Below are 22,014 nucleotides of genomic sequence, written 5' to 3' on the forward strand. Positions count from 1 at the left end.
ATAGGGCACCGGCAACAGAGAGTGGGCATATGTCGGTCGAACATATGGTTTGTGAAAGTAGTGATGATAATGGTGTTGACATTATTGCACCGAGGAAAGAAGATGTTATGGGGAAAGAGTTTAAAACGATAAAATTAGCGGAAGAATATTATATGAGTTATGCGAAGGGCATTGGATTTAGCGGGAGAAAAAACAAATTGGTTCGAAATTCGGAAGGGAAAGTATGTAGGAGACGGTGGTGTTGTTCTAAAGAAGGTTTGAGAAATGAGAAGTTTAATGATCGATCAAACATAGGGTCAACTAAGTGTTTGCTTGGTTTTGTTTGTCTTTGCGCTATACATTAATCAGCATAACGTTGTTAAGCTTTGTTCAGTTTGCACACAGGGGGTCGGTATTTGCATTGAACACATGCAATTGCATGACGATGATGCAATGCAAGTCCTTCTGTGCGCAAACCCCTAATTGTTCAGAAAAATGAATCTTATTCTTTTGTACAGGCATAATTACACCTGTTTTTTAAACTATAAATCGAAGGTCGAAATTAACCGAAATACAGAGCATGAGAAACGATAAGGGGCAATAAGCCGAACATATTATATTACAAAGCGACCAATTATCGAAATTACGTTGTAATACACATTGTCATGTAGCATATTTGACTTGAGGGTAGATCCCGAATTGTGTAAACTAATATTGAATAATAGACACACATTAATATAGAAGTGTATTTAGTGGATTTGGTTTCTAGTGCATATCCCTTGGTACAAGGCCTAGGTTCGAGTCATAGTCATGTGCATATATTTGTAATTTTATTCCCTTTTTATTATAAGAACAAAATTTTAAATAGTTTTAAAAAAGAAGCACGTGAAAAATATAAGAGGATAGATCCAATTAAACCAACAATAGTATATATCGCACCCATACATTTTTTCCTTAAAAAATAATAATAGTAATTTCTTCAACTCAAAACAAAACACCCATTCATGTCTTCTTCTTTCTCGTGAACTTTTATTTACTTAACAAATGCACTCCCTGCGTTCGCCTGAAAAATAGCTCATTTGTTTGAAAAACTAAGTTAGTGGGGTCCATTTTCCAAGGGAACGGTAACTTTACTCAACGAAAGTGCCCATTGCGTTCGCGTGAATAAATATCTCATTTGTTTGAAAAAGTAAGTTAGTGAGGTCCATTTTTCCAGGGAACGGGCAACTTTACTCAACGAACGCAACCCCTACGTTCGCGTGAACAAATAGCATGTTTATTTGAAAAAGTAAGTTATTTGGGCCAATTTTACCGAGGAACGAGCAACTTTTCTCAACGAAAGCAACCTCTGCGTTCACGCGAACAAATAACCTGTTTGTTTGAAAAAGTAAGTTATTTGGGCCATTTTTATGGGGAACGGGCAGCTTTACTCAATGAACGCAAACCATTGTGTTCGCATGAACAAATAACTCGTTTGTTTGAAAAAGTAAGTTAGTTGGGCCAATTTTTCCGAGGAACGAGCAACTTTACTCAACGAACGCAACATCTGCCTTCGTGTGAACAAATAGCCCATTTGTTTGAAAAAGGAAATTAGTTGGGCCCATTTTTCTGGGGAACGGGAGATTTTACTCAACGAACGCAACCCATTGCATTCGTATAAACAAATAGCCCGTTTGGTTGAAAAAGTAAGTTAATTGGGTATACTTTTGGGGGAAACGGGCAACTTTACTCAATGAACGCAGCCCCTGCGTTTGTGTGAACAAATTGCCATTTGTTTGAAAAAGTAAGTTAGTTGGGCTCATTTTTCCGGGGAACGGGCAACTTTACTCAACAGATGCAACACCTGCGTTTGCGTGAACAAATAGCTCGTTTGTTTGAAAAAGTAAGTTAGTTGATCCATTTTCTCCATGAACGGGCAACTTTACTCAACGAACGTAACCCCTGCGTTCGCGTGAACAAATAGCTCGTTTGTTGGAAAAAGTTAGTTAGTTGGGTCTATTTTTCCGGGGAATGGGTAACTTTACTCAACAAACACAACTTTTGCATTTGCGTGAACAAATAATCCGTTTAATTAAAAAAAGTAAGTTAGTTGGGCCCATTTTTCCTGGGAACGAGAAACGAGGAACGGGCAACTTTACTCAACGAACGCAACCCCTGCGTTCGCATGAACAAATAGCTCATTTGTTTGAAAAAGTAAGTTAGTTGGGTCCAATTTCCTTGGAAACGCCAACTGTATTCAACGAACGCACCCCCTGCATTTGCGTGAAAAAATAGCGTGTTTGTTTGATAAAGTATTTTAGTCCGTCAAATTTTCCGGGGAACGACGAACTTTACTCAACAAGCGCTCCCCTTGCGTTTTCGAAGTAAAATACCTTGTTTGTTGAGTAAATCAAGGAGTTCGTTGGGTAATTTGGTCAACGAACAACATTATTTACTTGACGAACGAGTCGCTTAGCGTTCTTTAGGTAGGTTTGTTGGGCATAAATTACTGAATATAACTTTCATAATTTACAAAGAACCAAGGTAAAATGAAGGATTATTTAAGGAGTTACTTCCTCTACATTTCAACTCAAAGACTTCCACCTCTTTTGTACTTAATCCATTATTCAAACACAATCTGAGAGACAAAAACAGAAAACCCAAACAATGTCACATTCAATGGTTGGTAGCTCAAGAGGCTCCACCACACCTAAGAACAAGAGGTTGGGTGATGATGGTGTTAATTCTTCGAATTATGTCCGCCAACAAGTCAAACGAGCCCATGATGTCACGAAGCCTCCCACTGAGGCTAGTAACATCTTTGATGAAGGAGATTCAACGACCAAGTACCACATTTACAATGGCGGGATTGAGATCGGCTTTGAGATGTTTAGGAAATACGCTCAGCTTGATGGTGGTTCAACTAAGTGGGACAAAATCCAGGTATACGAAGCAATTGCTATTTTGGAGAAGCGAGCTCCGTGAAACACCGGTATTGTATGATTTATTTGGTGTTGGTTGTCATCATTTCTGATGTCATTTCAGATGTTATAATTTCAGCCATAATATCGGATGTTAAATGTTAGAATCGGTATGGTAGAATAGTTTGAGGGTATAAAATGTACAAAAAAATAACCCCAAAATATGGTTACGAGACCTTTATTATCAATCTAGTAGGAACTCCTGTTTGGTAAATGAAGTCGGGGCTTCAATACCCTGCTATCATGTTCCCATTGCGGCAACAAAAAAACTCTGGTGTGCAATGTATTACGTGAAGTAGATAACGTCCAATTGGCCGTCACATAATGCAATTGTCCATGACATACTGCAAACACAACGTCCCTGTATGCAAACAGGAATACGTACATGCAATTGCACAACCTTAACCATCAACCTTATGTGCATGCAGTTACAGTATATGGAACTAATAATAATAATAATTTACTATTACATATATATTATTCTATAGATAATATGTCTAATTTATATAATTCATATAGCAATATATATAATATAGAATTTATATATTTTTTACCTTTTTATTTTCTACTATTTCATATATAGTTTCCTAACACATATAGAGCCCTTCCGGAACCCCTTCTTTCTTCTTGAACATCACCTTTTCCTTTGCCTTCTTGAAGTCTATATGTGTCACCTGATGCACACAATTTAAATGTAACACCCACGTTAATTACAATGATTAAGCAACCAGTTGAATCAAACACAGTAAGAAATGATAAACAAATTTCAGAGATTCAAGATGGGGAAGGGAGGTTGGAAGATCAAAGTGTCTTTCTCACCTTCATACGGCGCTCTCTCAAAGCAAGCAAACCAGCTTCAGTACATATTGCCTTTATATCAGCCCCAGAGAACTCATCCTTGGTCATAACAAATTCTTCTAAGTTGACATCATCAGCCAACGTCATCCTGGATGTGTGAATCTGCAATCAATAGATCCAATCATCGTTAGTCACAACCATAAAAACTTGGCACGTTTGATGTTGAATTTGTTTCTTTCTTATAAACAGTCGTGTCAATTTACCTGGAAGATGCGCCTCCTTGTTTTGATATCAGGAAGAGGGAATTCAATCTTCCTATCTATTCGGCCAGGACGAAGCAAGGCTGGGTCAAGACTCTCAATTCTATTTGTTGCCAAGATCACCTTGACATCTCCTCTTCAATCAAAACCATCTAACTGGTTCAGTAACTCCAACATGGTCCTCTGAATTTCACGTTCACCACCTGAATGGGCATCATACCTGCAGACAAAAGATCATCTGGAACATTTGATTAACAGTAATTTACAATCTTTTCATCAATGTTCAGCGACTTGCAGCTCACCTCTTTGTACCAACTGCATCAATTTCGTTGATGAAGACAATGGAGGGTGAGAGGTCATCAACAACCCTAAAGAGTTCCCTCACTAATTTCGGACCATCCCCCAAGTACTTCTGAATCAACTCACTACCAACAACACGTAAGAAAGTTGCTGATGTTGAGTTTGCCACTGCCTGAAAAAAGTGAAAATATGCTTACACGCTGAGAAGATAATTTGACAAGAAGAGTGCAGATACAACAAATATGCCATAAGCAAACATCATTGAAAGGAACTCTGTGGGGCACGCATAATTTTCGTTAACTGTGACAATAAAATTTTGAAACTAGACAGGTCTTTGCAACAAATTTTGTTGGTGCCTGCTCTGACCCAAATGTCTATTGTGAGTATGATATCGGTGGGTGCATGAGAGAGAGGTGCACCCACAAACATACAAACAAACAGGAAAACTAGCAAAAGCAATTGCTACTGGTGTCAGCATTGCAAAATACACAAAAATGGTGACAGAAATAGAGAGCAAACTATAATATCACAAAATGAGAATAGATGCAGCGACCTGTTGGAAGGAAAATATCAGTTTGATGATATTTGACACCCAACTAATGACAACTGCATCCCTACGGCATGTTGCATACAGAATATGATACAAATTGGAAAACAACATGGGAGACAAGTCTGAAATCTTGCAACTTAATTGAAACAGTGAAGCAGGTGACTGCACCCTGATTTTTTTGTAACATGTGCAAGTGGGGAGGATATTCTAGTGAACAAGACAGAACAAGGATACCAAAAGAACAAATAAATACAAGCAAAAGTTGAGATACGTGCATACTTTGGAAAAAAAAAACTATATACTGTAATTGCATTCAATGACTTGGATTTGCATACAGGCTATTAGTAATTGCATACAGAAATATGCAATTGCATGAACATTACAGCCATCAATGTCAGATACCCACTTCACCTCACGCCACTTTCAGAATCACAAACCCACCACAATCAAATCATACACAATCAGAGGCCTCATGGGTATTCATATATACAATCAGATCAAGAGGCACTATAACAACCCAGCAGAAATGCACAGTGGGAAAAGAAATACAAAATTTGAATAATTAATTTCTGGAATTGTTCAATGAAAAAACTGAAACAACAATTCAAAATCACTAGAAGAATAAATTAAATAGAACCATCAATTACCCATAACGAAAATCAACACACGAACTTACCGAGATGGAGGAAGCAGCTGGAGAAGACGAAGTGGGTTTCTGGGTTTTGGTTGAAATATGCTCCTCAGATGGAGAAGACGAAGTGGGGGGAGCTTCTTCAGGCTGTACGAAGCTGTGCAGCTGTGACTTCACCGAAATAGAGCTGTGGCTGTGCAAAGCTATGGAGGAGGAGATAGACGAAATCGATCTGTGTGCAGCCTAGGTTTTGAACGCGCGGGAGCTTTTTTTTCCTTATTTTCACTGGTTAACCAAAAGAACCAGTTTCACTTGTTTTTAAAAAAAGCCCACGTGACTAGCATGTGATGGGCTGTACAGGTACAGCCGGCGCACCACAACCAGTTTCCTTATGTGTAGTCCGTTCTTCAATATTTCGTCATTAATATACCGCTGGTTAATTACCAAAAAATAGTTATTTTATTGATCTGGAAAAATAAAAGTTTCCTCTATCCTTTTGTTCAATACGGAAAAGAAAAAATAAATAAATAAAAACAAGTCATCGTTTATATCTTGCTCTGCGCATTTGACCAAAAAAAAATTGTTGCTCTGTGCATAGCGACTTGATTTTTCTGATGACATTTGGTAAGACAGGAGAAGTGATGAGTTCTGCAGAGCTGGCTGCATCCAAATAACGCTCTCCACTCTCTAATGGTCGAAATTCTGCGGTGCGTTCAATAATCATTTCTCTCTCTCCATCAGATCGAATTCCTCCAGCATCGCGCAGTAACAAAGGAGATCTCATGGAATCAGCTGGTCACCTACTTCAGTCTTCAATAATCTTTGATGTGATTTATCGCTTTTCAATTTTGAATGTGATCTTGATTATTTGTTTTGATTTTCAACTTGCTTATTCTTCTCGATTGTATATGCATCTCCATGTATATGTAGTGGTGTTGCAAGATTATATACTCTTAGTTTTCATTATTGCTTACAAGCTTTGTATTTCATCTTCCTGTGTTTGGGGCATTTCAAATCGGAAAATACTTCAGCCTTATACACACACACGTATATGTAAACTTAAACATCTCAACACTGTGAATCTTGGATTTTAAATTGAAATTGAAATCTGATTTTTGGTCTTGCATAAGCCATAAATGCGAATAGTTGTTTTTCACTTGTTAGAGAATATCTGGGTGTGTATAAATATCATATACACACACTTATATGTTCTCTTTCTTTACAAGATTGCTTATGTTTCTGTTTTTATTTTAAATGTTTATACTTACAGTGTTTCTTTCAGGTGGTGGTACAATGGAGACATCTGTTATAGTTGTGACATTGGATACTGGTGAAGTGTATATAATTGTGAGCTTGCCTTCTAGGCTTGACACTCAGGTCATACATGTTGATCCCACAACTGGTGCACTTCGCTACAATGCGAAGCCAGGATTCGATGTCTTCAAATCCGAAAAGGAAGCTTTGGATTACATTACAAATGGGTCGCACTGGTTGCGTAAGAGTACGACTTATGCTCATGCAATATTGGGTTATGCTGCTTTGGGCAGCTTTGGGATGCTTCTTGTGGCTACCAAGTTGACTGCTAGTGTTCCAAATTTGCCGGGTGGAGGGTGTGTGTATACAGTGACTGAGAGCCAATGGATCAAGATTTCACTTCAGAATCCACAACCACAAGGGAAAGGAGAAGTAAAGAATGTTAATGAATTGACTGATCTTGATATTGATGGGAAACACTACTTTTGTGATGCAAGGGACATCACTAGGCCATTTCCTAGCCGTATGTGCTTGCATGAGCCTGATGATGAATTTGTTTGGAATGCCTGGTTCTCGATGCCTTTCAAAAACATTGGGCTGCCACAGCATTGTGTGACACTTCTGCAGGTTTTGCTTCATTCTTGGTATCTTCAAATTGATGCTCATGTGACTCTTATCTTCTTTCACCCGAAGTTTATTTTTTAACCATCTGATTTCTAAGCCTACTGCCTCAAATTATTGATGCTGATTTGTTCAAGTCTATGCATTATATGCTCATTATAGCCAATTGTTTCCAATCTGCTTTCACATATACTTATATTTCTATGCAGCTCTGTGAGTATATATTATTACTACTGATTTTTGTTAGTTTGGTTAGGAGTTTTGTTGTTTTACCCAAATTTCTTTTTATTACAGTTTTCTTCGTGATTTCTGATCACAGTTTTATACCGGCACTACAATTATAAGAAATTAAATTGTGGTTAAGATCTTAAGATAGCATATGGAATTATGTGGTTAGATGTAAAGTTAACCTGTTCATACTGTTCTCTTACTTGATATTAATGTGTAGGGTTTTGCAGAATGTCGAAGTTTTGGAACCTTAGGGAAACTAGAAGGGATTGTCGCTCTCATAGCTCGTCGTAGCAGGCTGCATCCTGGTACTCGATACTTGGCTAGGGGATTAAATTCATGTTTTAGCACAGGTAACATGACACTTTGAAGTTATTAACAAATCTCACGTTTTTCTTCTTCAAAACATACCCATGGTTGTGGCATTTTGTCATTAACTACAGCATAGTTCCTCAAAATATTGAGAACAGAAAGTAATATAGAAAAAACAACATATGAATTTTTTTGTTTATGCAAATTTTTGATCCATGTTATTTCGTTTTCATTTGGTTTGTATACTTTTGTTTTTGTTTTGCTTATTTAGTCGTAAGAATGTACTTTCTGAATACAGATTAGTCTCCTCTTACTTCTTTATGTTTTAATTGAATTTTTCATACTTACGAAGAATGTGAGTCTGACAGGAAATGAAGTGGAGTGTGAACAAATTGTGTGGGTCCCTAGAAGGGCTGGTCAAACTGTTCCTTTTAACACATACGTATGGCGACGGGGCACAATTCCAATATGGTGGGGTGCAGAGTTAAAGATAACTGCTGCAGAAGCAGAAATATACGTTTCAGATCGTGATCCTTATAAAGGGAGTTCTGAGTACTACCAGAGGTTGAGTAAACGGTATGATGCACGAAATTTAGATGTAGCTGTTGGCGGGAGTCAGAATAGAAAAGCATTGGTTCCAATTGTCTGCATCAACTTGCTTAGGAATGGAGAAGGAAAATCGGAATGCATTTTAGTTCAGCATTTTGAAGAATCTTTAAACTACGTCAGGTCAACAGGAAAACTTCCGTATACCCGAATTCATTTAATAAATTATGATTGGCATGCCAGTATAAAGTTAAAAGGTGAACAGCAAACCATCGAAGGATTATGGAAACATTTAAAAGCACCTACTGTTTCTATAGGCATTTCTGAAGGAGATTTTTTGCCTTCACGAGAAAGAATTAAGGAATGCAGAGGAGAAATTATCTGCAATGATGACTTTAAAGGTGCCTTCTGCTTAAGATCACATCAAAATGGTGTGATACGTTTCAACTGTGCTGATTCTTTGGATAGGACAAATGCTGCAAGTTATTTTGGCTCCCTCCAGGTTTTTGTAGAGCAGTGCAGGCGGCTTGGTATATCACTTGATAGTGATTTGGCATATGGTTATCAGTCAATGACTAATTATGGTGGCTATATTGCTCCTTTGCCACCAGGCTGGGAGAAGAGATCTGATGCAGTAACAGGGAAAACATTTTATATTGATCACAATACTAGGACCACAACATGGATGCATCCATGTCCTGATAAGCCTTGGAAGAGATTTGATATGGCGTTTGAGGAGTTCAAGAGGACAACAATTTTACCACCAGTATCCCAGCTTGCTGATCTTTTTCTGCTTGCGGGTGATATTCATGCAACACTTTATACTGGTTCTAAAGCTATGCATAGCCAAATCCTCAGCATTTTCAACGAAGATGCAGGAAAGTATAAACAATTTTCTGCAGCACAGAATATGAAAATCACTTTGCAGAGGAGATATAAAAATGCAGTTGTAGACAGCTCTCGTCAAAAGCAACTGGAAATGTTCCTTGGAATGCGACTATTCAAGCATCTTCCATCAGTTTCTTTTCACCCTCTTAATGTATGTTATTTTGAGACTTGTCTGGATCAATTGTAGTGATAATAATTTCATTTATATCTCTATGCTTCTTTTTGAGCTTGGCACATCTAGCAAGTTGCAACTACAGCTCTTAACTTGCATAGATTAACTGGCAAGTTTTTTTATTCTAAGTTTGCATAACTCTTTAAGGATTGTCACATGGTACGGAGTCACCAGCTGCATATTAGAAGGCCTTTTTGTTACTTGTAACACTCAGCAGAGGATTTTTATCTGTTTAGGAAACACTCCAATGATTCCAGTTTTGGCATTGGATTTAAACTGCGGACTGGTGACTGTTCACAAAGTGTTGGCTTTCCCTGGAAAGTTCCTTTCAGTCTTGGTTTTAGAGCTGATCATATTTAATATTTAACTTGACCTTTGCATTTTGAATTTCAGTTTTCATTTGTTTTCCTGTATACCATCATAGCATTAGGTCTCTCAACTTAGCATTATGCATGCTGATATTGCAGGTAGTCTCTCGACCATCCGGTTTCTTTCTTAAGCCAGTTGCTAACATGTTTCCAAGTTCCAATGGTGGAGCCAGTCTTCTGAGTTTCAAGAGAAAAGATCTAGTCTGGGTACTTTTCTTTTCAGTTTTCATTGCATGGAACATTGGACTGTACCATAATGGTCTTTTCTGGTGAATCCTTTTATGTTTCTTCATTTAAATTGTTTTCCATGAATTTACCAATTCTTATTTGGAATAGTTTTTATGACACAGGTTTGCCCACAGGCTGCAGACGTGATTGAACTTTTTATCTATCTAGGTGAACCTTGCCATGTTTGTCAGCTTCTTCTCACAATATCCCATGGTGCAGATGATTCAACCTATCCGTCAACAGTTGATGTAAGGACGGGACGCTCTTTAGATGGGTTAAAACTGGTCTTGGAGGTCTGTAATCTTTCTTCCACTTCACCTACAACTTTAATTTTCTCTGAACTTGACTTTAATGTAGAATTGATGGTCCCAGGTATCTAGCTAAAATAGGATGAGGATCCTTTTAGTTCCTATGTAATGTAATGACTAACAACTAGATTAAGCCATGAATTGCAAGGGCGTCACCTAGTTCCTAAAACTAAACTATGTAAAATAAAAAAGAAATTCATGGCTCTGGTTCGGGTATTTTTTTTAGTTTCTTTACTGTTGTGCATAACGGGGGAGTCTACTTGTGGGAAGTTAATATAATTTCTCCTATAGTTTCTAATCTTTTATTGGATTCTGATGACAGGGTGCATCAATACCTCAGTGTGTAAATGGAACAAACCTTTTGATACCCTTACCAGGGCTAATTAGTCCAGAGGATATGGCTGTAACTGGAGCTGGTGCACGCCTTCATGCTCAAGATACATCTACCCTTCCATTACTGTATGATTTTGAAGAACTGGAAGGAGAACTTGACTTCCTTACTCGTGTAGTTGCCCTTACATTTTATCCTGCTGTCTCTGGAAGAAGCCCTATCACTCTTGGTGAGGTAGAAAGCAACTTTTGGAATTATTAATTGATATGTCATTGTCATTGTCTTTGGTTCATGACCGTTCCATTAGTTATTTAAGCTCTGAATGGTAGCTCTAGCTTGGTTGAAGCTTAGGCCATTTGGTTTTTTTGGCACATGATATAGTAGAGGATCCATGAATGTTGCAAATTTGCAATTAAATCTATTCTCTATATGTGTGCATGTATTATCTTATGTTCTGTTTCTGGTTGACTTTTGCTCAATCTCAGATTTATTAGGTTTCATCCTTGTATTCAGTTTTGTGGCAAATATTCTTGGTCCGTAACTTTTCTAAACTCTGATGTGGAAGAGAGTACTAATTTATCTTAGTCCAGTATTCTAATGGGATGTGGTTTTGCAAAAACTGCTAGTTGATGATAATTCTTTTGTGAATTTGTTTGTAGATAGAAGTCCTTGGAGTTTCTCTTCCTTGGAGGGGTGTATTTACTAACGAAGGCCCTGGTGCAACATTACCTGAACATACTAAAAAAATTCAGAATGAAACCAATCCTTTCTCCTCTGGGTTAGATACGAATCCATTTTCCGGTGCTTCTTCTAATGAAAATGTGCCACCACCAGTGCAACCAAGTGCATCTGGCAACAATTTGGTTGACCTATTGACTGGAGAGGTCATGCTTTCAGAACACGTTGCTCAGCCAGTGATAGGAAAAACTGAGGACAAGGGAGGTGACTTGCTTGATTTCTTGGACCAGGCTATTGTTGAATATCATGGTGCTGAAACTGATCATAAATTCCCTTCATCGCATGATGGAAGGTCTTCAGATAGCAGTTCCCAGAAGTATATTGATTGTTTGAAATCCTGTGCTGGGCCACGTATGGTATGATACTAACTCTTCTGTTATTTCCTTGAACCACTATGCTATATCGTGCTTTATCCTTATAAATTATGTTCAACGAAGTTCTTTGAAATCCTTCTCTTCAAAAGCATTTAATCAATTTAATTTTTAAAATCTCATATACGATGTTTCCATGTCTTGACTCAATCTCTTTGTTGAGGTTATTGTGTTTCAATGTCGGTATCTGATCACTTTTTTTATTTGAAATTTATTTCTGTCACTTCTAGCTTTACATCCATAATTTTTAAGTCTTTGCATTTGTTGGCAGTATAGATATCAAGTAAGCTTTTTATGACACTCTGCACCCTTTCTCCATCTCACTCCAATGCCACTTCAGCTAAAGCTTGTAACCTTGACCACTGTGCATATCTATCTCCAATAGCATTCCAAACCACACCCCTCCCTCACCAATGTCCACCCCCTCCCCTCTCTCTCCCTGCTCAGGATAACCCTCACTTTTTCCGACTTCATAAATTGCTTCTTAGACTCTTTCACGCTCCAAGTAGCTAAGCCTCTTGAAGTGTGACTTTATATTGTTTCAATGCATCGGCCTAGCTTGTTGAACAAAACATCCCTAAAGGTCAAACAAGGTTCCTACTTTGATGGATTAGGTCAGCCCAACCCAGTCTATTGACGACCTCTATTGTTTGCAGGAAAGAAAACTAGACTTCATGGGAGCTATGAAACTTGAAATTGAACGCCTCCGGCTGAACGTTTCTGCTGCTGAAAGGGATAAAGCTTTATTATCAATAGGAACTGATCCTGCTACTATAAACCCTAATGTTTTACTTGATGAACGATACATGGGAAGATTGTGCAGAGTTGCAAACTCCCTTGCACTGCTTGGACAAGCTTCCTTGGAAGACAAAATCACATCTGCTGTTGCTCTTGAGACTACTGATGATAATGTGATAGATTTCTGGAATATAACTAGATTTGGGGAGTGCTGTTATGGTGGCATGTGTGAGGTGCGTGCTGAAACTAATGCACCTACACACGCCTCCTTTATGGAATCATCAACAGGAGTTCCTCCGTCTGTCTTGTTATGCTCCCAATGTGAAAGGAAAGTTTGTAAAGTTTGTTGTGCTGGGAGAGGGGCCCTTCTGGTTGCAGGCTATGGCTCAAGGGAGGCCAATGGTGTGGTAAGTCAGGGGGGATCAAGCCATGGTTTCCAGGTTGATGTATCCACAAATCGTTCAGTAGTGCTGGATAGTGTTATTTGCAAAAGATGCTGCAATGATATTGTGCTTGATGCGTTGATCTTGGACTACGTCAGGGTCTTGATTAGCATGAGGAGAAGTGCCCGTGCAGATTCTGCTGCGCATGAGGCCTTGAACCAGGTGATTGGATTTTCGTTAAAGAATTCTCTTTCTGAAAGGAAGCATGCTTCTGATAGACAGGGAGCTATTAAAGTTCAGCAACAATTACTTGACGGAGAGGAATCCCTAGCTGAGTTTCCTTTCGCCAGCTTTTTACACTCGGTAATGTTTTGGCATATATTACGCTCTTGTTTCAGGCTTCCCACAGCAGATTTGTGTCTTATTGCTATGTCTGTGCTATCCGGATTATATTGTTGTTGTTACTGTAGGTTGAAACGGCGGCCGATTCAGCACCTTTCTTGTCATTGCTTGCTCCTCTTGATTGTGGACCACGACATGCATACTGGAAAGCTCCTCCTAGTGCCACCTCTGTTGAATTTATTATTGTTCTTGGTAGCCTTTCTGATGTTAGTGGGGTTGTTTTGCTTATTAGTCCATGTGGTTATTCTGAGGCTGATGCTCCCACCGTAAGTTGTCCTCTATACACTCTCTTATCTATTGAAATTTGGTAAATGAAAAGTCATCAGTTTTTGATATGTTTCCCTTATAGTAGGCTTACTGTGACTTAATAGTGAATAATCCTCTTAAAATAATTTTGAAATGCCAAATGTGTCAGAAATCTTGCTTTGTAGTAGATTGTTGCTTTTGCTCCTAAATTTATTTAGCAACAACAGATTGTTAAATTTTGCAACTTTTTATGCTGCACCTTCGTTGCTTTCTGTACATTCTGTTTTGACTAATTCACTCCTGTTGTTAGTACAGGTTCAGATCTGGGCCAGCAATAAAATACACAAGGAAGAAAGGTCATGCATGGGAAAATGGGATGTGCAGTCCCAGATCATGTCTTCCTCTGACTATTATGGACCAGAAAAGTTGGTTAGAGAAGACGAAGTACCTAGGCATGTGAAGTTTGAATTCAGGAATCCAGTTAGATGCCGCATTCTTTGGATAACATTACGTCTTCAGCGACCTGGTTCTAGTTCTCTTAATTTGGGGAACTTGAATCTGTTGTCTCTTGACGAAAATCCATTTGCAGAAGTAACTCGGCGTGCCTCTTTTGGAGGAGAAGTTGACAGAGACCCCTGTATTCATGCCAGAAGGATACTGGTAGTAGGAAGCCCGGTAAATAAAGAGATGGCAGATACATCAGCACAAGGCTCAGATCAGATGAATTTGAAAGGCTGGCTGGAGAGAGCTCCACCACTAAATAGATTTAGGGTAACATATCATGCTTAGCTGCTTTATTCAATCAAAATTCTTGCTTCCTTATTGAATTTGTATCAGGGGCAAATTCATTTTTTGTCATTTTTTGTTCTTCCAGGTTCCGATTGAGGCTGAGAGGCTGTTGGACAATGATATTGTTTTGGAACAATATTTATCTCCTGCTTCACCTTTGCTTGCTGGATTTCGTCTTGATGCTTTTGGTGCAATAAAGCCTCTGGTTACCCATTCACCCTCTTCAAATGCGCAGATCTGGGATATGTCAGCAAGACTTGTAGATGAGAGACACATCTCTCCAGCCGTGCTTCATATACAAGTGTCTGTTGTCCAGGTACTCACTAGACCTGCTTTATTGTTATGCTATTGGTGAGGATGAAGGGGGGTTAGGTAGGGTATTTCCGTGTGGCTCAATTAGCCCAATGGGTATGAAGACGTTAAAATGCACATCCACGTCAGTTTAGCGAAATTTGTATCATATATCATATTGGAAAATCAATATTGTATATGATAAGTTTCTTTCTGTGATAACTTGGGTGAATTTCAAAGTCCATTTGAACTTATAGGAGACGATAATTATTACAGGAACCCCACAGCTTGGTAACGATTGCAGAATATCGGTTGCCAGAGGCTAAGGCTGGAACACCTATGTACTTTGATTTCCCCCGAGAGATACAAACCCGTAGAATCACATTTAAACTTCTTGGAGATATTACAGCATTTGCAGACGACCCAGCAGAACAGGATGATCCCAGCTCTAGAGTTCTGCCAGTGGCAGCAGGCTTGTCACTGTCCAATAGAATCAAGTTGTATTACTATGCTGATCCATACGAACTTGGAAAATGGGCAAGCCTTTCAGCAGTTTGAATTATAGTGTTGCTGTAACAGGGGGGGAGGGGGGGCAAAGAAAGGGGTTTTGGGTCTTGAGGATTGATTTTTGATCGATTTTGTGGTTGTGTATTCTTCTTCAATTTGTTTTCATTTTTTCCTTGTTGTAATGTTATTATATTATCATTCATTGATGTAATAATATCAGTAGTGTTGTTTATCTTTTTCGTTGAGATAAGATCATCTGTAGTGTTAGGGAATCAGAAACGTCTGTCTCTATTGTGCAAGTCCGGTGAGATTATGTTATGTTGTTCAAAACCTAGTGTGTATTTGGAGCCAAAGAACCTTGTAAACTGACTTGTTTGGTTGAGCTAATTAGTTGATGGGATTCGATTGTGGCATTTTCTAATGTTTTTCTTTTCTTTCCTTTTTTAATCAAATCTTGAATGTAAGATAAAAGGTTTCGGATGCAAACGACATTTTAACAGGCGAAGAAGAAAAAACTTGTTCATTTCCGTCAGGCCATAAGAGATGAGTGAATTTGTGACACTCAGCGCGGGGCTTCTTCTAGCATTGTCAATCCCAATGCTTTCATGGGTGGATGTTAGTGGGGGTGGCACTGTAGTAGCCGGCCAAGGTCCTCTTGCCCTTGGGACTTGTTCTTCATCTTCACTTTCCGGCCATCGATTTAAGTCTATGACAAGAATCTTGTTTTCAGTTTGCTTACCTATGTACGTTCTGATTAATTATGTTATTATCTGTTCCTATTATAAATTAAGACTGGACGGACACACAATAATTGTAGATGAGATATTCAACAAGAACATATATATTTAATTACTTTAAAATACAACCAGTGACAGTCGACAGGGAGGGTTCACACTTCACTGGTGTTGTTTCATTTATTTAATTACTTTAAAATACAGGGTACTCTATAGATGTCAGGCAAGCTTGCATAGTCTTGCCTAACCAATAATAATATAATTGAAATCAAAGACCACAGAAGTTGTTAACACAAACCCTGTAGTTTTGACCGAGCTGTGAGGCCAGATATTGAAGATGGTTCAATGGCTTATATCGTAAAGGGTGTTGATCATCGATGAGCTCCTCCGGCACACTTATGGTTCCACTGTGAAATGTCGACAGCAACACCGAGTATCTCACTTCCTTTTCGCTCATCATCACTCGATGCACGCAAGGTTTTATTCTGTCATTGCTCCACACCTGGAAGCCATCGCCGGTCATGAATATAAACGAATTAGGCGATGCATCAAAAGGAACCCATTCACCGTTTGCAATCTTCACCTCCAAGCCATTGACATGATTCTGATGAATTATGGTGGTGAGGTTCATGTCGGTGTGCTCAGGAAGTGCCATGTGCTCCTTACCTGCTGCTCCTGCTCCATCATATTTGTGCAGTCGCAGTACATAATCAGTTGCTCCAATATGACTCTCGCACAACTTGTTGTCCACGCCATAGTGTTCAAATATCATTCTCGTCAGAGTCTCATCTAGCCTCACCACCACTTTCGCATACCCATCAGCACTTTCACTACGTATATTATTAATTCATTAACTAACTAAAACAAGATTAACATGCATGTAATTTATTCCTTAATTCCAACAACTTACGAGAAGTTAGGATGATTTCCATTGGGCCAAAAGAGGTTGGCGAAGTTGTGAATTGCTGGAAGGTTTGTTGGATCATCGATCCCCAAGCCTTCATGGACGTCATTAGGGGAATGGTAGCCGCGGAAAGGCTTGTCATAAGTGTTTTGCAGTTTGATTTCTTTTGGGAAACCAAACAGCTCGTCTAAGCTCCCAAAGATTTTGTTGTACTCATCAGCATCAGCATCTGACAGTGTTGCTACAAAACAGCCGTACTCTTCCAGTGCCTGGCAGACTTGCGCGCGCGCTTCCGCCCAACTACTACTACTACTAGTAGTACTACTACTTGTATTGTTGATTATCTTGGAAAAATCTACAACCGGAATCTTGGCCTCCTGTGTATTTCTCCCGGTTACACCCATATTTCCTGTAACGGCTGATTGATCGATCAATTTCCCTAATTTAATTTCTCAGTACCCCATTCCGTCTACTCTTAAGGCCGCCCAGACTAGCCACCACATTTGACTACAATTATTCAATATTTGACTTTTATGCCCAATTCATTTGCTCAGCGTTGATCATAGCCTTGCTTCTTAGAAAAGCACCATACTTTTCGTATGGGCACATGATGAAGTGAATAAATTATTGTAGGTATTGAAATACAGCTCAATTAAGATTTCCATCACACATTCACCAACGAAGAGGGGGTGATGTGTTTTATGTGCATGTCCACTTCCATCTAACACGAGACTCTTTTAGAAGCTCATTAGCTTCAGAGTCATGAAAACTCCAAAGTTAAGTAAGTTTGGGCTAGAGCAATCTCATAATGGGTGACCCACTAAAAAGTGCTCGAAATGGACCAATCCGGAATGTGACATATATAATATTAATAAATATCAACTTATATATACATATATAACATTATAATTACTCTCATTAAATTGAATTAATGAAGCTAATTGGGGATGGTTTTGTCCTTTTCTTATTATTATTATTATTTTAATTAATGAAGGGAAAATAAACTGAAAGTTTTTTTATATCCAATTGGGCCACGGGCTCATATGATATGCCCACACGAAAATATTAAGTTTTAGCCAGAGACTAACCCAAATTCATATGGCCTCTTTCTTTGCCAGAGGCCTAAATGTCTGTGACCCAAAACATTGTTTGGTCCCCGAACTAGCGGTCCAACTTTAAAGGTTCACATGAGTGAAATGAATGAAATGCCCCTACATACTTTTTCGTAAAGACCAAAAAACCTTAAACGACTCATCTAATCGCACCCGTCCATCACACCACAAAACCCTACTAAACCACACATCAGTCCACAGCCGTTGATCCTAAAATCCATCAGGGAAGCTCACTATATAAAACGCCAGCCTCTTAGTCCAAACCCTAGCCGAGTCTCTCTCTCACTTCCCCTTGTTTCGTTCGGCAGCAGATCCTCTGCAATGGTGAGTTTCCTCCATCCCAAATACACACTCTGTACCTGTTCATTTCGTTTCGTTTGAAATATGAATAGTAATTATTTGATGTACGGCTATTCTGGAATTTGGCTAAATAGGTGCATTTTGCAATCTATGAACGGCGCTGGGCTTTAGTTCATTTTAGCGACTGATATGCGTTTCTTATTTCCTGTTGGTTCAGTTGAATTCTGGGCTTTAATATATGATTCTTCATTCCATCGCTGTATACAATGAAGACATATGTTGTGTTTTTCAGTTTCAACTTGTGTATACATTCTTATGATTAAATTTATATATAAACTATTTTTTTTTTAATTATGGGCAAAATTTCTTCTTGTTACCTTTGGTAGGTACTGTTTTTTCCCTTTCTATCGCAGTCAATTAGATCTGTCTGCATTGTAGAATCATTTACTTAAAAACACTGTGATTTGGGTCGGCTATGACCTGATGTTTATACATTATTTTCAAGGGAATGAAAAAGTTTGTTCAATTATTCGTTGTAGGCCTTCGTCAAAGCTCAAAAGTCCAAGGCATACTACAAGCGGTTTCAAGTCAAGTACAAGAGAAGGCGAGGTATTTATTTCGTGTCTCATGGTAAATGGTCTTGACATTTTTGTCATATTTTGTGCGCATGATAATGTTATTTTCTATTATTGTCCGCAGAGGGAAAGACTGATTACCGAGCCAGAATTAGGCTCATTAACCAAGACAAAAACAAGTACAACACACCCAAGTATCGGTTTGTTGTGAGATTTGTATCCTGAAATTGTCTGCCAACTTATGTGCTTTTGGGTCTTGTTTTTCATTTTATATTTGTCTTTTCTAGGTACCTTCTCCAGGTACCGAGTTAAATTTTAAATGGGCATTTGTTTAATTATTGTTTATTGGTGATCTTAATTTTTTTCCATTATCTATGTTTTCAAACTTAACTTGGCTGTTAGACCAACAAGGATATTGTTGCCCAAATTGTATCTGCCAGCATTGCTGGCGATTTGGTTCTTGCTGCAGCCTATGCCCATGAGCTGCCAAGCTATGGACTTGAAGTCGGCCTCACAAACTATGCGGCAGGTATTTTGACCATTGTCTTTTACTAGATTTATCCATTCTGGCTCCTTGCTTGAGTTCAGCTTGTGGGGGTAGTAATGGTATATTTTATGATCAGCTTACTGCACTGGCCTTCTCTTGGCTCGTCGTGTCTTGAAGAAGCTTGAGATGGATGATGAATATGAGGGCAATGTTGAGGTAGTATGAATTGATTATCACCATCTCTGTTGCCTTATCTCAAAGTGAATCCCTTCATTTCCCTCTTGCTTATGTGATTGTATTTTTTAAATTTATTTGGTATTCCAGGCTACCGGTGAGGACTATTCTGTAGAGCCAGCTGAGAGCAGAAGGCCATTCCGTGCTCTTCTTGATGTTGGCTTGATTAGGACAACCACTGGAAACCGTGTGTTTGGTGCCTTGAAGGTAAGGTAGCAGATTATGATTTTAGGTTCTGAGCTGTTTTTGTGATGACGAGATCAAGTTTTTGATTTTTTTTGTCTAAATTTATTATAATGCATGAGGTTTGCATAATTCTGTTGTGTTCATGGTGTGCCCTCTTGCTTATGCTTTTCTGGTGGCACCAAGGGGCTTAATTTTTTTAATAACCAAATACAGGGTGCGTTGGATGGTGGGTTGGATATCCCACACAGTGAGAAGAGATTTGCTGGTTTCTCCAAGGATAGCAAGCAACTTGACCCTGAGGTGCATCGCAAGTATATCTATGGCGGTCATGTTGCTGCATACATGAGGGTGAGAGTTGAAAGTTGAAAGTTCATGTCATGCATGCCCATTTCACTTTTCTGGTGGAAAGCATTGATATTTTTGGCTCAAATTCTTAAGTGTTTGTTTTCTAGACCTTGATTGAGAATGAGTTGAGGAAAAGAGTTGAGAAGTCAGGTTATGCATGCCCATTTTACTTTACTGGCCATAGGACATCATAATTGCTTGCTTAAACTTGTATTTGTCTGTTTTTTAGACTTTGATGGAGGATGAGCCCGAGAAATATCAGACTCACTTCAGTGACTATATCAAGAAAGGAATTGAAGCAGATAACATTGAGGCCGTGTACAAGAAAGTTCAGGCTGCCATCCGTGCTGATCCTACAGCAAAGAAGATTGAAAAGCAACCTCCCAAAGAACACAAGAGGTAAAAATGGATTTTGTTTAATGTTTCACAGTTATGGATGTTTTTATATGGATCATAGTTTCAGTGTCTGCATGGTATGATCAGCTGATTATGCGTTCAGATTTATTAATCATTTGAAGGATTGAATATTGGAAAGTTGCTTGCCATTGTTTACTTTATTTTGCTGTACTTCAGTGGTACAAGTGTATATCACCAATACAAAATCATTATAGGTGTTGGTGAGCTATACAGTGTCAAATCATTTTAGTTATTGGTTGGCTACAGTGTTGAATCATTTTGGATCTTTATTTGTTGTGTTTGAATAAAGTGTGTTTGAAACTGGTTCTATCACATCCAACCAAATTTGCTTTTTCGGGTAACAGGTACAACCTCAAGAAGCTTACATATGAGGAAAGGAAGAACAAGTTGATTGAGCGATTGAATGCCTTTAACTCAGCTGCTCAAGACCACGACGATGATGAGTGAAAGTATTAATTGGGATGCGAGATCTAGTTTGTTTCCCCTTAGGACATCTATTTGAAGTATCGGCCATAATATCTATATTCTCTATATATTTTAGACGTTTGGATATTGTTCTTGTTTGGAGGTTCAAGCCAGAAATCCGACTAAAGTTTTGACGATGTTATTTAAGTTTTCGTGTTGGCTTTGCTACCTTGAGTATTATTTTTGTGTTGGTTTGCGTATTTTCAAACAGTGGTTTTCCTAATAGGAAGTGGCCATTAGGTTAACGGGAATGAAAAAGTAGGGGAATGAAATTATGATGGGTTCCTAAGGAATGAGTAATATTTCCCCAAAGGAATAATCGTAGACCCTATTTTGTAAGGTCAATCCAACTTACTGGTGGTTATGTTTTATAAAAGTAGGAATTATTATCTGATTATGTTTTTAATCTGAATATGAAAAAAATGTGAATTTATTATATTATTTTTATTTAATTAATAATTTTATTTAATAATATGTGAGAATTACGTGTATAATATATGAATTTTTTGTGTCTTATTGGTTTTGTTGTAAAAAATAGGTTTATTAAAGATGAGAAATACGTGCGTACGTGTATAATATATTATTCAACGTGAATGTGCCAGATTCTTTATATGGGTAATAATTCTAGAAAAGTAAAAAATGAAAAAGGGACAATAGATGATTGAGTAATGGCCTAATAGTAATGGATGGGACTCTTGGGCTATGGAGAAATTTAATTAGGACATCCAGACGATTTCACAAAAGACTTAGTAAAATAGAAATAAATTATTTTATGGACTTTTTCTATAATTTTTTTATACTAATTAAAGTAATTCAAAAAGGCTAAGATGTTACTTAATTACATGTATCAAATTAAAGAAGTAGGCCAAAAAATAAAAAGAAACTAATTATATGTTTTTCAAAATTTAAAAAAGGAAAAACAATTATATTTTATTTTGTTAAAACATATAGACGGACGGCTATATTATTTATATATTAAAAAAAGGGAGCCCAGCGAATAGGTGCCATGTGTCGAAAACGTAAAGCCGGGCAGCTATACTTTTTTTTTTAAAAAAA

General features: G+C 38.2%; 3 protein-coding genes and 1 long non-coding RNA gene across 6 annotated transcripts; 2 read left to right on the forward strand and 2 right to left on the reverse strand.

Annotated features, from left to right (window-relative positions):
• LOC109950282 lies at positions 3,490-5,820 on the reverse strand. Its single transcript, XR_002272598.1, has 5 exons — positions 5,524-5,820; positions 4,300-4,469; positions 4,001-4,217; positions 3,759-3,899; positions 3,490-3,613 (listed from the first exon to the last, which is right to left on the reverse strand). It is a non-coding gene; the product is annotated as an uncharacterized LOC109950282 (long non-coding RNA).
• LOC18771259 (probable phosphoinositide phosphatase SAC9) lies at positions 5,968-15,612 on the forward strand. Of its 3 annotated transcripts, none has more exons than XM_020569189.1 (13): positions 5,968-6,305; positions 6,761-7,359; positions 7,802-7,934; positions 8,262-9,478; positions 9,967-10,074; positions 10,218-10,388; positions 10,726-10,968; positions 11,394-11,828; positions 12,500-13,327; positions 13,435-13,632; positions 13,928-14,383; positions 14,487-14,717; positions 14,969-15,612. In XM_020569189.1, exons 2-13 carry the CDS (start codon positions 6,772-6,774, stop codon positions 15,248-15,250), a joined length of 4,890 nt encoding a protein of 1,629 aa, XP_020424778.1. In that variant the 5' UTR covers positions 5,968-6,305; positions 6,761-6,771; the 3' UTR covers positions 15,251-15,612. The 3 variants fall into 3 exon arrangements, with proteins under 3 accessions (XP_020424778.1, XP_020424777.1, XP_020424779.1); XM_020569188.1 differs by having other exon boundaries at positions 5,968-6,273; XM_020569190.1 differs by having other exon boundaries at positions 5,968-6,185.
• On the reverse strand, positions 16,011-17,363 carry LOC18771320 (2-oxoglutarate-dependent dioxygenase AOP3). The gene is made up of 2 exons (XM_007203824.2): positions 16,844-17,363; positions 16,011-16,763 (listed from the first exon to the last, which is right to left on the reverse strand). Exons 1-2 carry the CDS (start codon positions 17,239-17,241, stop codon positions 16,202-16,204), a joined length of 960 nt encoding a protein of 319 aa, XP_007203886.1. The 5' UTR covers positions 17,242-17,363; the 3' UTR covers positions 16,011-16,201.
• On the forward strand, positions 18,167-21,334 carry LOC18770914 (60S ribosomal protein L5). The gene is made up of 9 exons (XM_007203789.2): positions 18,167-18,273; positions 18,789-18,858; positions 18,949-19,040; positions 19,227-19,353; positions 19,448-19,527; positions 19,636-19,752; positions 19,945-20,079; positions 20,306-20,475; positions 20,838-21,334. Exons 1-9 carry the CDS (start codon positions 18,271-18,273, stop codon positions 20,938-20,940), a joined length of 897 nt encoding a protein of 298 aa, XP_007203851.2. The 5' UTR covers positions 18,167-18,270; the 3' UTR covers positions 20,941-21,334.

The sequence above is a fragment of the Prunus persica genome, chromosome G7 (genome assembly GCF_000346465.2).
Source record: "Prunus persica cultivar Lovell chromosome G7, Prunus_persica_NCBIv2, whole genome shotgun sequence".
In the NCBI taxonomy this organism is placed as follows: domain Eukaryota; kingdom Viridiplantae; phylum Streptophyta; class Magnoliopsida; order Rosales; family Rosaceae; genus Prunus; species Prunus persica.